The sequence below is a fragment of the Ambystoma mexicanum genome, chromosome 1q, assembly GCF_040938575.1.
Source record: "Ambystoma mexicanum isolate Mex_15411 chromosome 1q, UKY_AmexF1_1, whole genome shotgun sequence".
NCBI classification, from domain to species: domain Eukaryota; kingdom Metazoa; phylum Chordata; class Amphibia; order Caudata; family Ambystomatidae; genus Ambystoma; species Ambystoma mexicanum.
In genome coordinates, this window is record NC_090922.1 from 853,036,617 (window position 1) to 853,050,421 (window position 13,805).

At 44.6% G+C, this 13,805-nt stretch overlaps 1 protein-coding gene across 4 annotated transcripts in view; it reads right to left on the bottom strand.

Annotated features, from left to right (window-relative positions):
* The window catches only part of LOC138538055 (complement factor H-like), a 981,558-nt gene that overhangs the window by 799,873 nt on the left and 167,880 nt on the right, over positions 1–13,805 (bottom strand). For all 4 annotated transcript variants that reach the window (XM_069641504.1, XM_069641501.1, XM_069641502.1 and 1 more), the window contains exons 5-6: positions 3,647–3,841; positions 3,021–3,188 (exon numbers count right to left, since the gene is read on the bottom strand). In XM_069641504.1, the coding sequence (XP_069497605.1) occupies positions 3,021–3,188; positions 3,647–3,841 (363 nt within the window). The remainder of the gene's footprint in view (positions 1–3,020; positions 3,189–3,646; positions 3,842–13,805) is intronic.

The window sequence follows — 13,805 nt, forward strand, 5'->3', positions numbered from 1 at the left end:
CTTTAACCGGGACGATACATTTTATTTCGTTACTTGTAGCAATTTTTTTCCCAAACTAATTTGAAATGTTTGTGCCAGCTATTGGGGCACCAAATGTATTCTTAGTCTGTCTGCTTTTGTTGTGTCTTCTTCCCCAAACTGCACGTTATCAGTGTTTTAAAAGCTTTTACCCCAAGGGGGAAACAGCTTCGTCCTAGCTCTAGGAGCAAACCATTACTAAGAGTTGTTGTCTTTGGGAAAATAGACATCTGTGAAACCTCACTGCCATCATCCCCATAATTTAAATTACGGGTGGTTTCCGCTTCGGTAAAACAAACCTTGCCTGGAAAAATACTGGGTTTCACATTCCATTCCGGTGGATCACCAACATGTATATCTACTTCCCTGGGGCACATATCAGCCTGGGCAGGTAATGAGACAGGGTCCACAGTCCGTTCAGAGGGATCACAAGCCTCAGTAACCAATTTAATCTGAGAAACATCTATTTGAGTAGGCACATCTTCCCCCAAATTATGGGCTAAAACTGCCACCAGCCTATCTTCCTAATCCTCAATAGAAATAACTCTGTCCTCCTTAAAAATACCCCCATTTACAATTAAACACCCAGCCATCAGGCAAACCTTAGAGTCCGGGTCTACAAAAATACCTCGGTTATCCCGGTTGTGAATTTGGGCTACAGTTGTCCCATCCCCCTGAAGTGGAGATATAGGGCCTCATTACGAGTTTGGAGGCAGCCATGCCCTTATTATGCCCTCCAGTCCGGGTTCCCTGAATGGGGAAATACCAGGCCATTCCGACTTTGGAGGGCCCGGTATTTCCCCATTCAGGGAACCCGGACCCGGGCCATCCCCATTCCAATTTGAGCCCCCATAGGACTCAATGGGAATGGGGAGCATGCTAACAACAGGCTCGTTAAAGACGGCCTCATTGCTAGCATGCTGGGCCGCTCGCGGGACCTGCAAAGGACGTCTGGTAAGACCAGACATCCAGAGCGGGTCCTGCGAGCGGACCTCGTAATAGGGCAGTAAGGGGTTAACTGCTCTGGCACCTTTACTGGCGCCGTTAACACCTTACCGCCCACCTCATAATGAGGCCCATAGTCTCACCAGCGGGATCGGGAACTACCTTTTCTTCAAAGTTGCCCTCTACCGATGGAAGTAGACCATTTTTGGGTAACTCAGGGACCTCATCATTAACCCCTCCAATAGCATTTTGATCCAAATCCAAGATATTATTTGTTGTTTTATTGCAAAATGTGCATCTTCGGTAGTCGATTGGCTCCTAAGGTCTTTTCGGGGCACTTTAACTCAGGGCAGGTTCACTTCAAAACGGCCAGGTAAGTCCGGTATACAGACAACAAGTTAGAAAAATGCAGAGGGTGGAGACCAATAGGAATTCAAGCCTAAAATGAGCGTGGGGAACTTGGGCAAAGCATCAGGTTCTCTTGTGACCATACATCGTATTTCCTTCTTAATTAATAAAAAATCAGCAATACAAGTTTAATTTAAGTCACACGCCTAATTGGCACAGGGTTACAGGAATATTAGAAGTGGTTCAATTCTGCCTGGTTTTTCCCTTTTAGTTAAAAAAGATATTTAAAAAAAGGTTCCAAAATATCAAATTATCAAAGAGTCATTCACAGGTCATTTCCTAAAAAAGAAAATGATGCATCCACTAATAGATATTAGAATACGAAAGTACACTGTGCAAAATAGATATGGTTCAGAGCAATATTATGGTCCAAACCTATCCAAGGTCAGTCACAGTTGTGATGTCATTTAAAAATGAACACTATTAAATACATCGATAAAATATCAACTGATAGTGGACAAAAATGTAAAAGCACAAACTATGTCAGACCATGAATATTAAGATACAAAAATGCACTGTGCAAGGTAAATATGGTTTAGAACAAAACTATGCTCTAAACTGGTCTAAATTCAATGACAGTAATATTACCATTCACTATTAAATACGCTGTGCAAGGGTTTGTCAGATGGTGGGCAAAATGCAAATACACAGTCTATATCAGACCACAAGTAATTATTATGACAAATTCGTTGGGTATCAGCCTGTTGGCTCAAAATTGAACATTAACTTCCCATCCATAGTGGCACTTAAGGTTAAGTACCTTATTTAGGGAGCACCTGGCAAAAAAAACAGGATTGTCTGAGAGACGGGAGCTCAGAGGCCACAGCCCTCAGTCAGAGCCCCGTCAATCCTCCAACTAAACTCGTATATGGGTCCACAGAGGTGGGTTCACAGCAGGAGGCCCCTGGTATTTTCAAAGGCGGTAGCCCACAGTCACTCCCCCGTCCACCCAGTTACAATACACAGTATCGTTCTCTTTATTCAAGCAGTATAATGCTGCGTTCATGCACCATGGAAGGCAGGAAACAAACAACAGTCAACGGTTGGCTCTCACACTTCCAATCCCGAAACTGAGAAATCTGCACAAAGTCATTAATAGTGTCCTGATTTCAAGAAGCTCAAAAGCCTTAGTCCACAGTCACTTTCCCTAGTAATTCAAATATAAGCGTTTAGGTCCACAGATTTTGCATGACACTTTTACTCCATAACCGGCAAAGGTTAGGAGTTGGAGGTTTAGCAGAGTGTTCAGGCGAGGTGATCAGCAGAAAGTGGACACCCTGAGTTGCACACTGCGCTGTGCTCACAGTTGAAGTGAAAGGCAGACTGCAAGGCTGATACGCTGAATGCAGCAGAATGAAAACAGCATTTAGAGAGCTTTGACTGCAGCAGACCAACTCGCCAGTAATACCAAACACACTTACTTACACACTGATAATTTTACATTTATTTTTGTGTACTTGCCACCTGGAAACTTTATACATCAGAATTATTGCATGCAATTTATATTTTGCTCAATCAGGTCCAAAATGTGTAGTTAACTTTTCATTAATTAATGTAGGCTTTTTGTTGATAGATTTTAGCAGCGTTCACCTTTAAACAATGTGATTTTCTTTAATCTCATAATTCAAGTTTAATGCGTTGGCACTTACCTTTACAATATGGTGCTGGGTTCCATCCTTGCTCAGTGCATTCTGGGTCTCTGCCATCATATTTAAACCCTGGATTGCAAATAAATTGCAATTTCTCATTCTTTTTAAAACGGTCCTTTTTGTTTGTAATTACTCCACCTTGAATGTCTGGTTCTGTACAGGATATTTCTAGAAGAATACACATATTTACAGTTATTTAGTTTGATATTTCATGATTGCAACGTCTTTATCAGATTTGGATGAGGTTAAGAACTGCAATCCGACGACAAAAAGAACCAAATAACAGATTTTATGTCCAGGTGTGCAAAGCACACGGGAGCGCATGTTAACTCTCCTCTTTATATATCAGTGTTTCAGAAGGACTTTCAAATGGCTGCGGAGCCTGCTCTTTTGCTGTAGTCCCTACCATGCCAAATGTGATTATTTATAGTCTGTATTTGACTGAGGTCTATTTGTCCATTAAAATGTAGGAGATAGGGACCCATCTATAAAGTCACCCTGGATTCCGGCCCAGCTACCCACATACACAGTTCAAAGATCACATTGCTTGTCAGGCGACTGCATTAAAAGTGCATGATTTTACAATATCACACAGAAAAAAGAATAACTGGACACTTTGTTCCTACCTTTGCATTCTACAAGAGGGGTGCTCCACTCGCCTTCCTGAGTGCAGTAGACCTCATTAGGGACAGGTCTAGCTTCCGGAGAATCGCACTCAAACCTTAACACATGGCCCACAGCAATTTCACCGTCAACATCGTATGTTCCAGTTAAAACAATTTTGCCACCTTTAGGTGCTGGGAATTGTACACATTTCTTGGCTGCAAAAATACAAAAATATCGTTTCAGCAATTTACAGTTATAGCAAAAATATTATAATTGCATTATCTGTAAAAAGTGGCAATACCAATTATTATAATCAAAAAACAATGTGGCAAATGACTGGTCAGATGAATAACTGAAGGGCTCCAGAAAATCAAAACAGGTGCTAAAGAGACGTAAATATATTACACCTGTAGTAACACCTGTTTTTAGCACTCTCAGCGATGTGTACTGCTTTTGCATGTGGAGTGGGGCAATGTACTGACGCATGCGCTCATTTCATTTTGTAAGCCCAGTGTAGTAAAATAATTGTACAACTGTAGCGTAGAAGGCTTATGTCATCGTTTAGACCATTGGTGCACAACATACGGCCCACGGGCTGTTTTTTCCGGCCCGTGAGGCACAAAGACTTTACTCATGGAGGGCGGCCCGTAAGCAGCATCGGCCGCCCTCCATGAGGAAAGTCTTTGTTGTCTTCCGGGCCGGACAAAACACTGGCCGTCATTGGCTCAGCACACACGCACCACGTCACTCCTACGAGCCACATAGTGCGTGTGTGCTGCACCAATGGAGTGCAGGCACTACGGCTGGCGTGGCCAGTAAGGCTTGATGCCGGAAGGCATTTCAACCTTGCTTGCCACGCCTGCCATAGTACGATTCCACTTACCTCATCAGCGTTCCAGCTTACCTGCATTCCATCACGTCTCCGGTAAGTGGTCTGTGTGTTTGTGTGTCGGGTCTGTTCTGCTGTATGTTTGTGTTGTGTATGTTGAGATGGGGGGTGGGGGGTGTGTTGGATGTGTATGAATGTTTGTTTTTGAGTGTTTGTGTTGTGTATGTTGAGATGGGGGGTGGGGTGTGTGTCGGATGTGTATGAATGTTTGTTTTTGAGTGTTTGTGTTGTGTATGTTGAGATAGGGGTGTGGGGGGGTGTGTCGGATGTGTATGAATGTTTGTTTTTGAGTGTTTGTGTTGTGTATGTTGAGATGGGGGCGTGTTGTATGTGTATGAATGTTTGTTTTTGAATGTTCGTGTTGTGTATGTTGAGATGCATGTATGGGTGCATGCTTGAGAGTGTGTGTGCTGAGTTCGGGGGTGGGGGGTTCGGGTCTGTATGGGTGCATGTTTGAGATTGTGTGTGCTGAGTTGGGGTGTTGGGGGGTTCGGGTCTCTATGGGTGCATGTTTGAGAGTGTGCTGAGTTGGGGGTTCGTGTCTGTATGGGTGCTTGTTTGAGAGTGTGTGTGCTGGGGTGGGGGTTCGGGTCGGTATGGGTGCATGTTTGAGAGTGTGCTGATTTGGGGGGTGGGGGTTCGGGTCTGTATCGGTGCATGTTTGAGAGTGTGTGTGCTGAGATTGGGGGTGGGGGGTTCGGGTCTGTATGGGTGCATGTTTGAGAGTGTGTGTGCTGAGTTGGGGGGTGGGGGGTTTGGATCTGTATGGGTGCATGGTGTATGCTTGAGAGTGTGTGCTGAGTTGGGGGGTGGGGGGTTCGGGTCTGTATGGGTGCATGTTTGAGAGTGTGCTGATTAGGGGGTTGGGGGGTTCGTGTCTGTATGGGTGCATGTTTGAGAATGTGTGTGCTGAGTTGAGGGGTGGGGGTTCGGGTCTGTATAGGTGCATGTTTGAGAGTGTGCTGATTTGGGAGGTGGGGGTTCAGGTCTGTATGGGTGCAAGTTTGAGAGTGTGCTGATTTGGGGGGTTCGGGTCTGTATGGGTGCATGCTGTTTGGTTGGGGGTGAGGGGGCCATGGGGCATAGTGGGGCATAGTGTTTGGTTGGGGGTGAGGGGACCATGGGGCATAGTGTTTGGTTGGGGGTGAGGGACAGGGGGCATAGTGTCTGCTTGAGGCGTGGGGGCCATGGGGCCTAGTGTTTGGTTGTGGGTGAGGGACAGGGGGCATAGTGTTTGCTTGAGGCGTGGGGGCCATGGGGCCTAGTGTTTGGTTGTGGGTGAGGGGGCCATTGGGCATAGTGTTTGGGTGGGGGTGAGGGGGCCATGGGGCATAGTGTTTGGTTGGGGGTGAGGGGGTCATGGGGCATAGTGTTTGGATGGGGGTGAGGGGGCCATGGGGCATAGTGTTTTGTTGGGAGTGAGGGACAGGGGGCATAGTGTTTGGTTGGGGTGAGGGACAGGGGCATAGTGTTTGGTTGTGGGTGAGGGACAGGGGGCATAGTGTTTGGTTGGGGGTGGGAGCCATGGAGCATAGTGTTTGGTTCGGGGTTGAGGGAGCCATGGGGCATAGTGTTTGGTTGGGGGTGAGGGGGCCATGGGGCATAGTGTTTGGTTGGGGGTGAGGGACATGGGGCATAGTGTTCGCTTGAGGCGTGGGGGCCATGGGACATAGTGTTTGCTTGAGGCGTGGGGGCCATGGGGCATAGTGTTTGGTTGAGGGTGAGGGGGCCATGGGGCATAGTGTTTGGTTGGGGGTGAGGGACAGGGGGCATAGTGTTTGCTTGAGGCGTGGGGGCAATGGGGCATAGTGTTTGGGAGAGGTGGGAGCCATGGGGCATAGTGTGGGGACATAGTGTTTGCTTGGGGGTGAGGGACAGGGGGCACAGGGGGCATAGTGTTTGGTTGGGGGTGGGAGCCATGGGGCATAGTGTTTGGTTGGGGGCAAGGGGGCCATGGGGCATAGTGTTTGGTTGGGGGTTGAGGGAGCCATGGGGCATAGTGTTTGGTTGGGGGTGAGGCGGCCATGGGGCATAGTGTTTGGTTGGGGGTGAGGGGGCCATGGGGCATAATGTTTGGTTGGGGGTGGGAGCCATGGGGCATAGTGTTTGGTTGGGGGTGAGGGGGCCATGGGGCATAGTGTTTGGTTGGGGGTGAGGGACATGGGGCATAGTGTTTGGTTGGGGGAGGGAGCCATGGGGCATAATGTTTGGTTGGGGGTGAGGGGGCCATGGGGCACAGTGTTTGCTTGGGGGTGAGGGACAGAGGGCATAGTGTTTGGTTGGGGGTGAGGGGGCCATGGGGCATAGTGTTTGGTTGGGGGTGAGGGGGCCATGGGGCATGGTGTTTGGTTGGGGGTGGGAGCCATGGGGCATAGTGTTGCACTCCAAGAGTGAACTCAATAATAAAGCTAAAACAGGCACAGTTAGGAGATGTACATCCTTTGCTTTTTTGAGGAAACCTGACTCGACGGAAGCCATACTCCTCTTGGGCAACCCAAGCAGCAAACTATAGCAGTCCAAAATAACAGAATGTCCAATCAAGGGTCAATAAAATATATATAATTTAATTAAACAGACGATATACAATAACTAAATTGAAATAAATGATAACAATGGAAAATGTGTAGTACAAAATGTAAGTTTGAAATGCAATAAAAATTGTTACCCCTCAAAAACATATTCTTTTTCCATGTGTTTAATACAAATCGCGGGTTGGAAAAGCCTCCTGACATGTCCTGCCTACCGCCCGACCACTTTTACTTTTCGGCCCACTATAGCCCTCATGTAAGGTACTTTTAGCCCTCTGTCAAAATCAATTGTGCACCCCTGGTTTAGAGCCTTTTAACCGCTCTAGGACATTGTGTACAGGCTTTGAAGGAGTAGAGGGCTGAACAGATTCCTCTGGACTCTGTCTGATTAAAGCACCTGCTACAAGCAGCCATATTCCCCAGGAATCCTTGATAAAATGCCATCTGGAAAGCATACACTGAAGCCAGCATTTGCACTTTTCACAAACCTAAGAGCAAAATGAAAGAGTAACGTTGATTTCACCTACACTTACCGCTTGCACTCCGTTTTGTGAAAGTGGAAAATCGCATGCACGGGACCCAGTAACATGTAAGTGCTAACGTTGGAAGTTCCCCGAATGCAACTGTCACTTTTAATAAAAGCGACCATGGTTAATCTGTCCGCCTTGCATTCCCTCTCGAACTGCAAAAAGTTTGGTTTCACACCAGCAGGTATCTGGTGTCCACTTTTATTTTCTACCAGCCAAAAGGAGGGTGATTCCACGGGATTCCATTGTAAATTCCTTCAACAATCATTAACTGTGGGAGGCGTTTACCATATTTCCAAAATGTAGTGGAAAAACGTGTTAGATATGGATTGCTTTAACAATTCTTTTTTTACTATTACTTGTTGTAAATTATGCCTGTTGAACGGAGGGGATCAAATTGCATAAAAGTGCAAAGGTTGGCAGTCCCCTCCATACAAATAACACTGCTTGGATTAGCCGCAGCTGGTTGGATTTTTATTGAAACTCTTCTTACATTAAGGATATATGGTCCTCAACGCTATTACCACTGCATTTACCTTTCCACCCTATCTCGAGTTGGGCGGAAAGTGGGAATTTTACCTCCAGCTTTTTGCTCCCTGTTCTGCGCTAATAGCGCCAAGAAACCCCCATTGGGTCCAATGGACCCGATGGGAATGGGCATTTACCTCCCCAACGCAACTCGGTATCCGGCACAAATTGCGCCGGACCGAGTTGCGGTAACATTAATAGCATTGGGTGGTATCCCAGATACCACCCAACTCAGGAGGAGTCCCATAGTTCAAACCTCACCCTTCCACCTCCTATATTAAATACTCATTTGCAATAATGGGGCTTGTTTTTATTGAAAGTGATAATTGCATGCAGAGGACTAACAACATTAGCACTTATTTGTAGTTGGGTTCCATGAAGGCAATTTTCTGATTTTACAAAATGTAGTGAGTGAAAACGGGTTAATATGCCTTTGCCCTTTCATATTACTCTCCGTTTTGTAAAAATTATAAATGCTACTTGAAAATTATACTTTTAAAACAGCATTTACAATTGATTCATATTGAATCCATCTACTTTTAGCAGATGGATTTCATGAGACATTTGAAGGAGGGGGAGGAGTGCAAAGCAAACTAGTAGATTTGTTTCGTGCCCCTACTCTTCCTTCAAATTCAATGGACTTTATTTTACAAAAACTGGTAATTCCATGCAAGGGACCACCAATGTTAGCATTTATATGCTGTTGAAGAGTAGAATCCATGTTGGAAAATAAATGTAAAGGCATTTACAATGAATTCCCATGGAATACACCTGCGTTTGTCTTGTGTGGGCATGTGGGCATTACACTGTATGCTCTTTGATGTCAGAGAACAAGAGCATAGTTCAAATGTTAATTCCGTCTTCTATTTCTTCTACACCTGTAAATGGCACTAAAGTGCCCTGCAGTGTAGCAATATGCACTCCATGGCTTGTAAAACTAACCCAAATGAAAAGCCATTAAGAGTAAAATTCGGGTGTAAATGGTTTACTTGTCAGTTTTACGTCTTACTTTTGCTCTCTGCCCCCTGCAAAATTATCCCCACTGAATGCATATGTATTGCAGGATGCAAAACCTTCACAGATAAAATGTTCACTTAAAAGGGTGTTACAAAGCGATGCATGGAAGCTGCTAGTATTTGACAATTATGTTTTCACTTAAAGCTCTGTTCATGGTGCCATACATAACTTTACAGATGAGAGAGCAAATGCCGTTATCGATGGCACTGCTGAGGACATCACCTATGTCATCTACAAAGACATCATTGAAGACATTAACACAGTCATACTGCATCAATGTTAAGCAAATGGCTTGCCCCTAAACCACAGTGCTGTGATTACTGTGGGTATCCTTACCCACAGTACTCACAGCACTCGCCGGGCATGAACGTTGTATTGTATTGGGCATACCGTGCAGCCATGCTGAGAGTGCATTAACGTTATCAACAACACTCCACAATGCATGGCCTAACCAATGCCCTACTAAAGACCACCCATCCTCATGGCATACAGACATCATCATGACATGTGGGTATTGCAACTGGTGCATGCCCAGGACATGACAAGTACCTGTGGTTTGCAGCTGTGCCCTGAAGGCACATCAATTCATGTATGGTCTGCAGCGTTGCTCTCCCCACAGTAGACACAGTTCATGTGTTGCAGCCATGCCCTATGATTGGTGCCCCTGGTACTGCAAACCCTAAATACAATATTGCTATACTCTTTTCCAAAGGATGTGAAGTATGAATGCGTGAACCTTCCAAAAAGTTCCCTGTGAGAAGGTAGTGCGTTTCTAGGTCGTTTCAACCCATCCTGCGGCATTCTAACAGGACTTTCCAAGGGTAAACCCCAGCCGTTAGTCTACAACAGCGTTCAATGCCTGCTATCCAACTGCAAGGCCGGAGGTTTGAGAGGAGAGTTTGGCCAACCAATTAGGGGCTCTGTCACATTTTAAAAAGGTGTTAGGGCCTTTAAAAGGCTCAGCTTACTTCCTACTTCCTTTGTGGGTTTTATTGGCTATTAAGTTAGACGTGGATAGGAGAGGTTCACAAATTGAAGGTTTTGTATGAGATTTGCAGTCTTTTTGCTGAGCTTATGGACACTTTGAAGTGTTTTGGGGGAGCTTATTATTTATTTGTGTCATTTTTCGGCGTTTCTTGATCCGAGCTTTATCAGACAGCAGTCTGTTCCTGGAATTTATAAGCTTTTCCACTACCTGAATGCTTGGCTTATTATGGCCTGAACAAGTGTCAGGAGGTTTGGAGAAAAGGGGTGTGCTGTCTGCTGACTTTTTGCATTGTTGCAGTTTCACACTAAATTGTTGATCTCTGAGCTTTTATTTGCACTTATTGTTCCAGTCAGTCTTTTAAAGCTCTCTTTAGTGCATCCTTACACATAGCTACCACATCCTCTTGCAAATGACAACCGGCATCATCTTCCTCAACCTCACCTTTATCCTTTTTAAATTTTGCCACCTTGACTTTAAATGGTGGATTTAGAAAAGATGCCAGGAGGTACTCCATATTACACTTAATTACACATACCAACAATGTGCCTATCCTGTGAGAGCAGTCACCCTGCTTCTACATCACCAGACAGTTCCAGTTCATGTATTGTGTTGGATAGTTCTCAATCCAAAAGAGACTCACTGTCTGGAAAGTTTGGCTCGGATCCGGGCTCTTATGCGATCCCCGGCTACAAATTGTAGGGTAAAGTCTTTGATAAAATCATACAGAACGCTAAGAGATGGAAACATAGCAAACACGGTGGGGTGGTACTCAGTAACTTAAATAAGACCTTAGTGGGAACTCAAATTGAAAAGATCAAATTGTGCTATAGAAATTGGGTGAGATGGTGGGCCCATTCTGAAAAGAACAGGCATTGGCAGAACATGTATACAAATCTTGAAGACTGGCACTGCAAAATCCATTTGGCAGGAACTGTGGGCTGCAAAAGGCCTGAAAGATCAGCAGTTGCTTAACCCCATTAGTTCAGCCAGTTGACTGGACCATATCCGCACCATCTACACTGATGAGAAACATACTTTCAGCAGTGCAGTCCTGTCCAATGTCGACTGGGATTGTGATGATATTTTGATGGCTATTTGGAAACTGAAAAGCTCTAAAGCTCTGGGCCCTAACGGCCTGCAAATATTGTTTTAAAACAGGACCTAGAAAGGTGGGCCTCTATCGTGGGGATCCGTTTTACTAAGGCCTGTACTTTCTGTGCCGTCCTGACATCCCATGCTATTCTGACATCCTGGTGTAGTGCTATCTTTATCCCAGTCTACAAGAAGTGTTTGAGGACTCTCCCTTCGAATTATCATCTCTTGTCGATGCTGGAAGTGATGGGGAAGATCGTTGCCTCTCATGTTCTTCATGCCCTTCGGCAGTGGGTAGATTCGGCCCATATATTGGACGATTCCCAAATTGGTTTTCGGCCAGGTAGTTCCACCTCATACAATCTGAAGCTAGTGGACTGCCTTATAATAAGAGGCAATATTGGGGGCAATGCAGGACTTTATGCTTGCTATATTGTTTTCTGTGCAGCTTTTGATAGTGTTCATCTGGTGTAAATTAGAGTTGTTGGGCTGCCCTCCTTATCTTTTCTTTTACAGATTATAAGAATGCTGCACTCGAGCACCATGGTGCAGGTGAGATTGGATGGTGCTGCCATTGTACCAATTGGATTCAGACTACACTACAATCTGTACATGGCCAACCTCTCCAACGACTGAGGTTAGCCGCCTATCATCCCCCTAGGGTAGGGAAGGTCCCGGTATCGTCTATTATATACGCTGATGACCTGGTCATATTCGATCACAACTTTACAGGTATGTTCAGCTCGCTGAAAGCATTGGGCAAATACACAGGTGAGAACTTTCCAAAGATAAATTATTCTAAATCTAAAGCAATGTAATATTTTTCTCTGAATGTTCGTAAGCTTCCGCTGGTGTTAGACCAACCTGTTATCCAATATGTTCCTAGTTATTGCTATTTGGGTGTGGAATTGGGTGGTACTGGCCGTTATAGTGAACTGCTCTCTAATAAAGCAAGGAAAACGTGGCAGTTGACATGCCGTTTTGCCAATTTTGTTGGGCAGACAGCAGGGTGCAGCCTGGCTGGTAGCAGGAAGTTATATCTGCAATGTTTCTGCCCGGCCATATTATATGGCCTAGAAGCATTAGTTCTACGATAATGTCTGGCTTAATGTGTTGGAGGGATGCTTTTGGAAGCGTATACTAAATTTCCCCAGTCAATCTCAATGGAAGTATTGAGATTAGAGTTGGGTTGAACATCATTAAAGGCTATGGCCCTGAAACGTCGAGGGTTTATATTTTTTTAAATTGCAACTTTTTCCCTCATGTCCTGTTCTAGATACCTTGGCAGGTTACCAGGAAAAGAAGCTAAAATGAAGGGTGCCAACTTTTTCTCAGTTAATGCTTCAATATTTGAAGCAATTAATTGGTCCACGGAGACCTGTAGAGTATAGGGAGGATTATTTTAAACTTAAGAGATCCTTCAGTAGGAAAATCCTACCGTGGGACTGCAAACTTAATTTCAGTCATCTAGAAAAGCTAACATCTTATTCGATGGTGGGGCGGCTTTCTTACTCATATTTATCCCCGCAAAAATATCTGTTTCAATCTCAGGATTCAAAAGTCAGAAGGCTTTTGTTAAAATCACGCACAAATCAACTGCATGTCCTCTCAATTATAGACCCTAGTTTGGGCCTCCCTCCCAATAGGAGATTTTGTATGATTTGTCATTTTGAGCATTTCATTGAGATTCCTAGACAGGCTTTGACTAGATGTAAAAGAAAAATTGGGAGGTATCTATGTGTCTGATCTTGGAAAATATGTGCGTGATTATAATGAAATGAAGACTAAAATATTTTGGTTTTATTGTTTGAATTTTGTCTTAACACATTTACAGATTGCTCTGTTTAGAATCTGGGCACATGTTGTAAATTTGTTGATTTTAGAATTGTTTTAAATTTAAGTATGTGTTGATTTTTGTAATTTATGGTAATTTACTGTTTCTTTTTTTCTTGTTAATGCGATGTGAAAAGTTCCTTGTGAGCTCAACACAGTAAAAATACATTTTTATTTTAAAGAGACAGCAGCCGCAGCACTTTGCTGAGTGATGTACATGCTAAACCACTGGTTTGCCTCTTCAAATTGCTGCAGCAAAGAACATACATTGTCCAGCATTTGCCACTGTGTTGGTGTTAAGCAGGCACCCTCCAATTGCTGGGTCTGGCTATTGCAGAAGGATCACTGCGTTGCACTCGTCTCGCACACTTTGCAGAATATGGAAGATTGAATTTCACAGAGTTGGCATTGCAGTTTCTTCTGGCTGTAGCGGTCTGTTGGCCTGACTAGAGCTTTCATAACATATTCCTGGCAATGTAGGAGTGGCTAAAGTGGACACAGTTCCTCTGGGCCACATTTACCATCTTATCTGGTGGTGGGTATTCACTTATGAATTGGGTCACCAAAGGATTTAGGACATGGAAAAAGCAGGGCACATGCATAGTTTCAACGAACCTCGGACTGATACAATAATAGATCTATTACATTGATTGTTAGCTGCCACAATTCCCATGTGTAAACCACAAGGAATGGGCCAATATGGTGCACCCTGTTTTACTTTGTCCTAGAGCGTCAACCAGTGGGAGCTTCTGTCAAACTGTTTCATACACAAGGTGG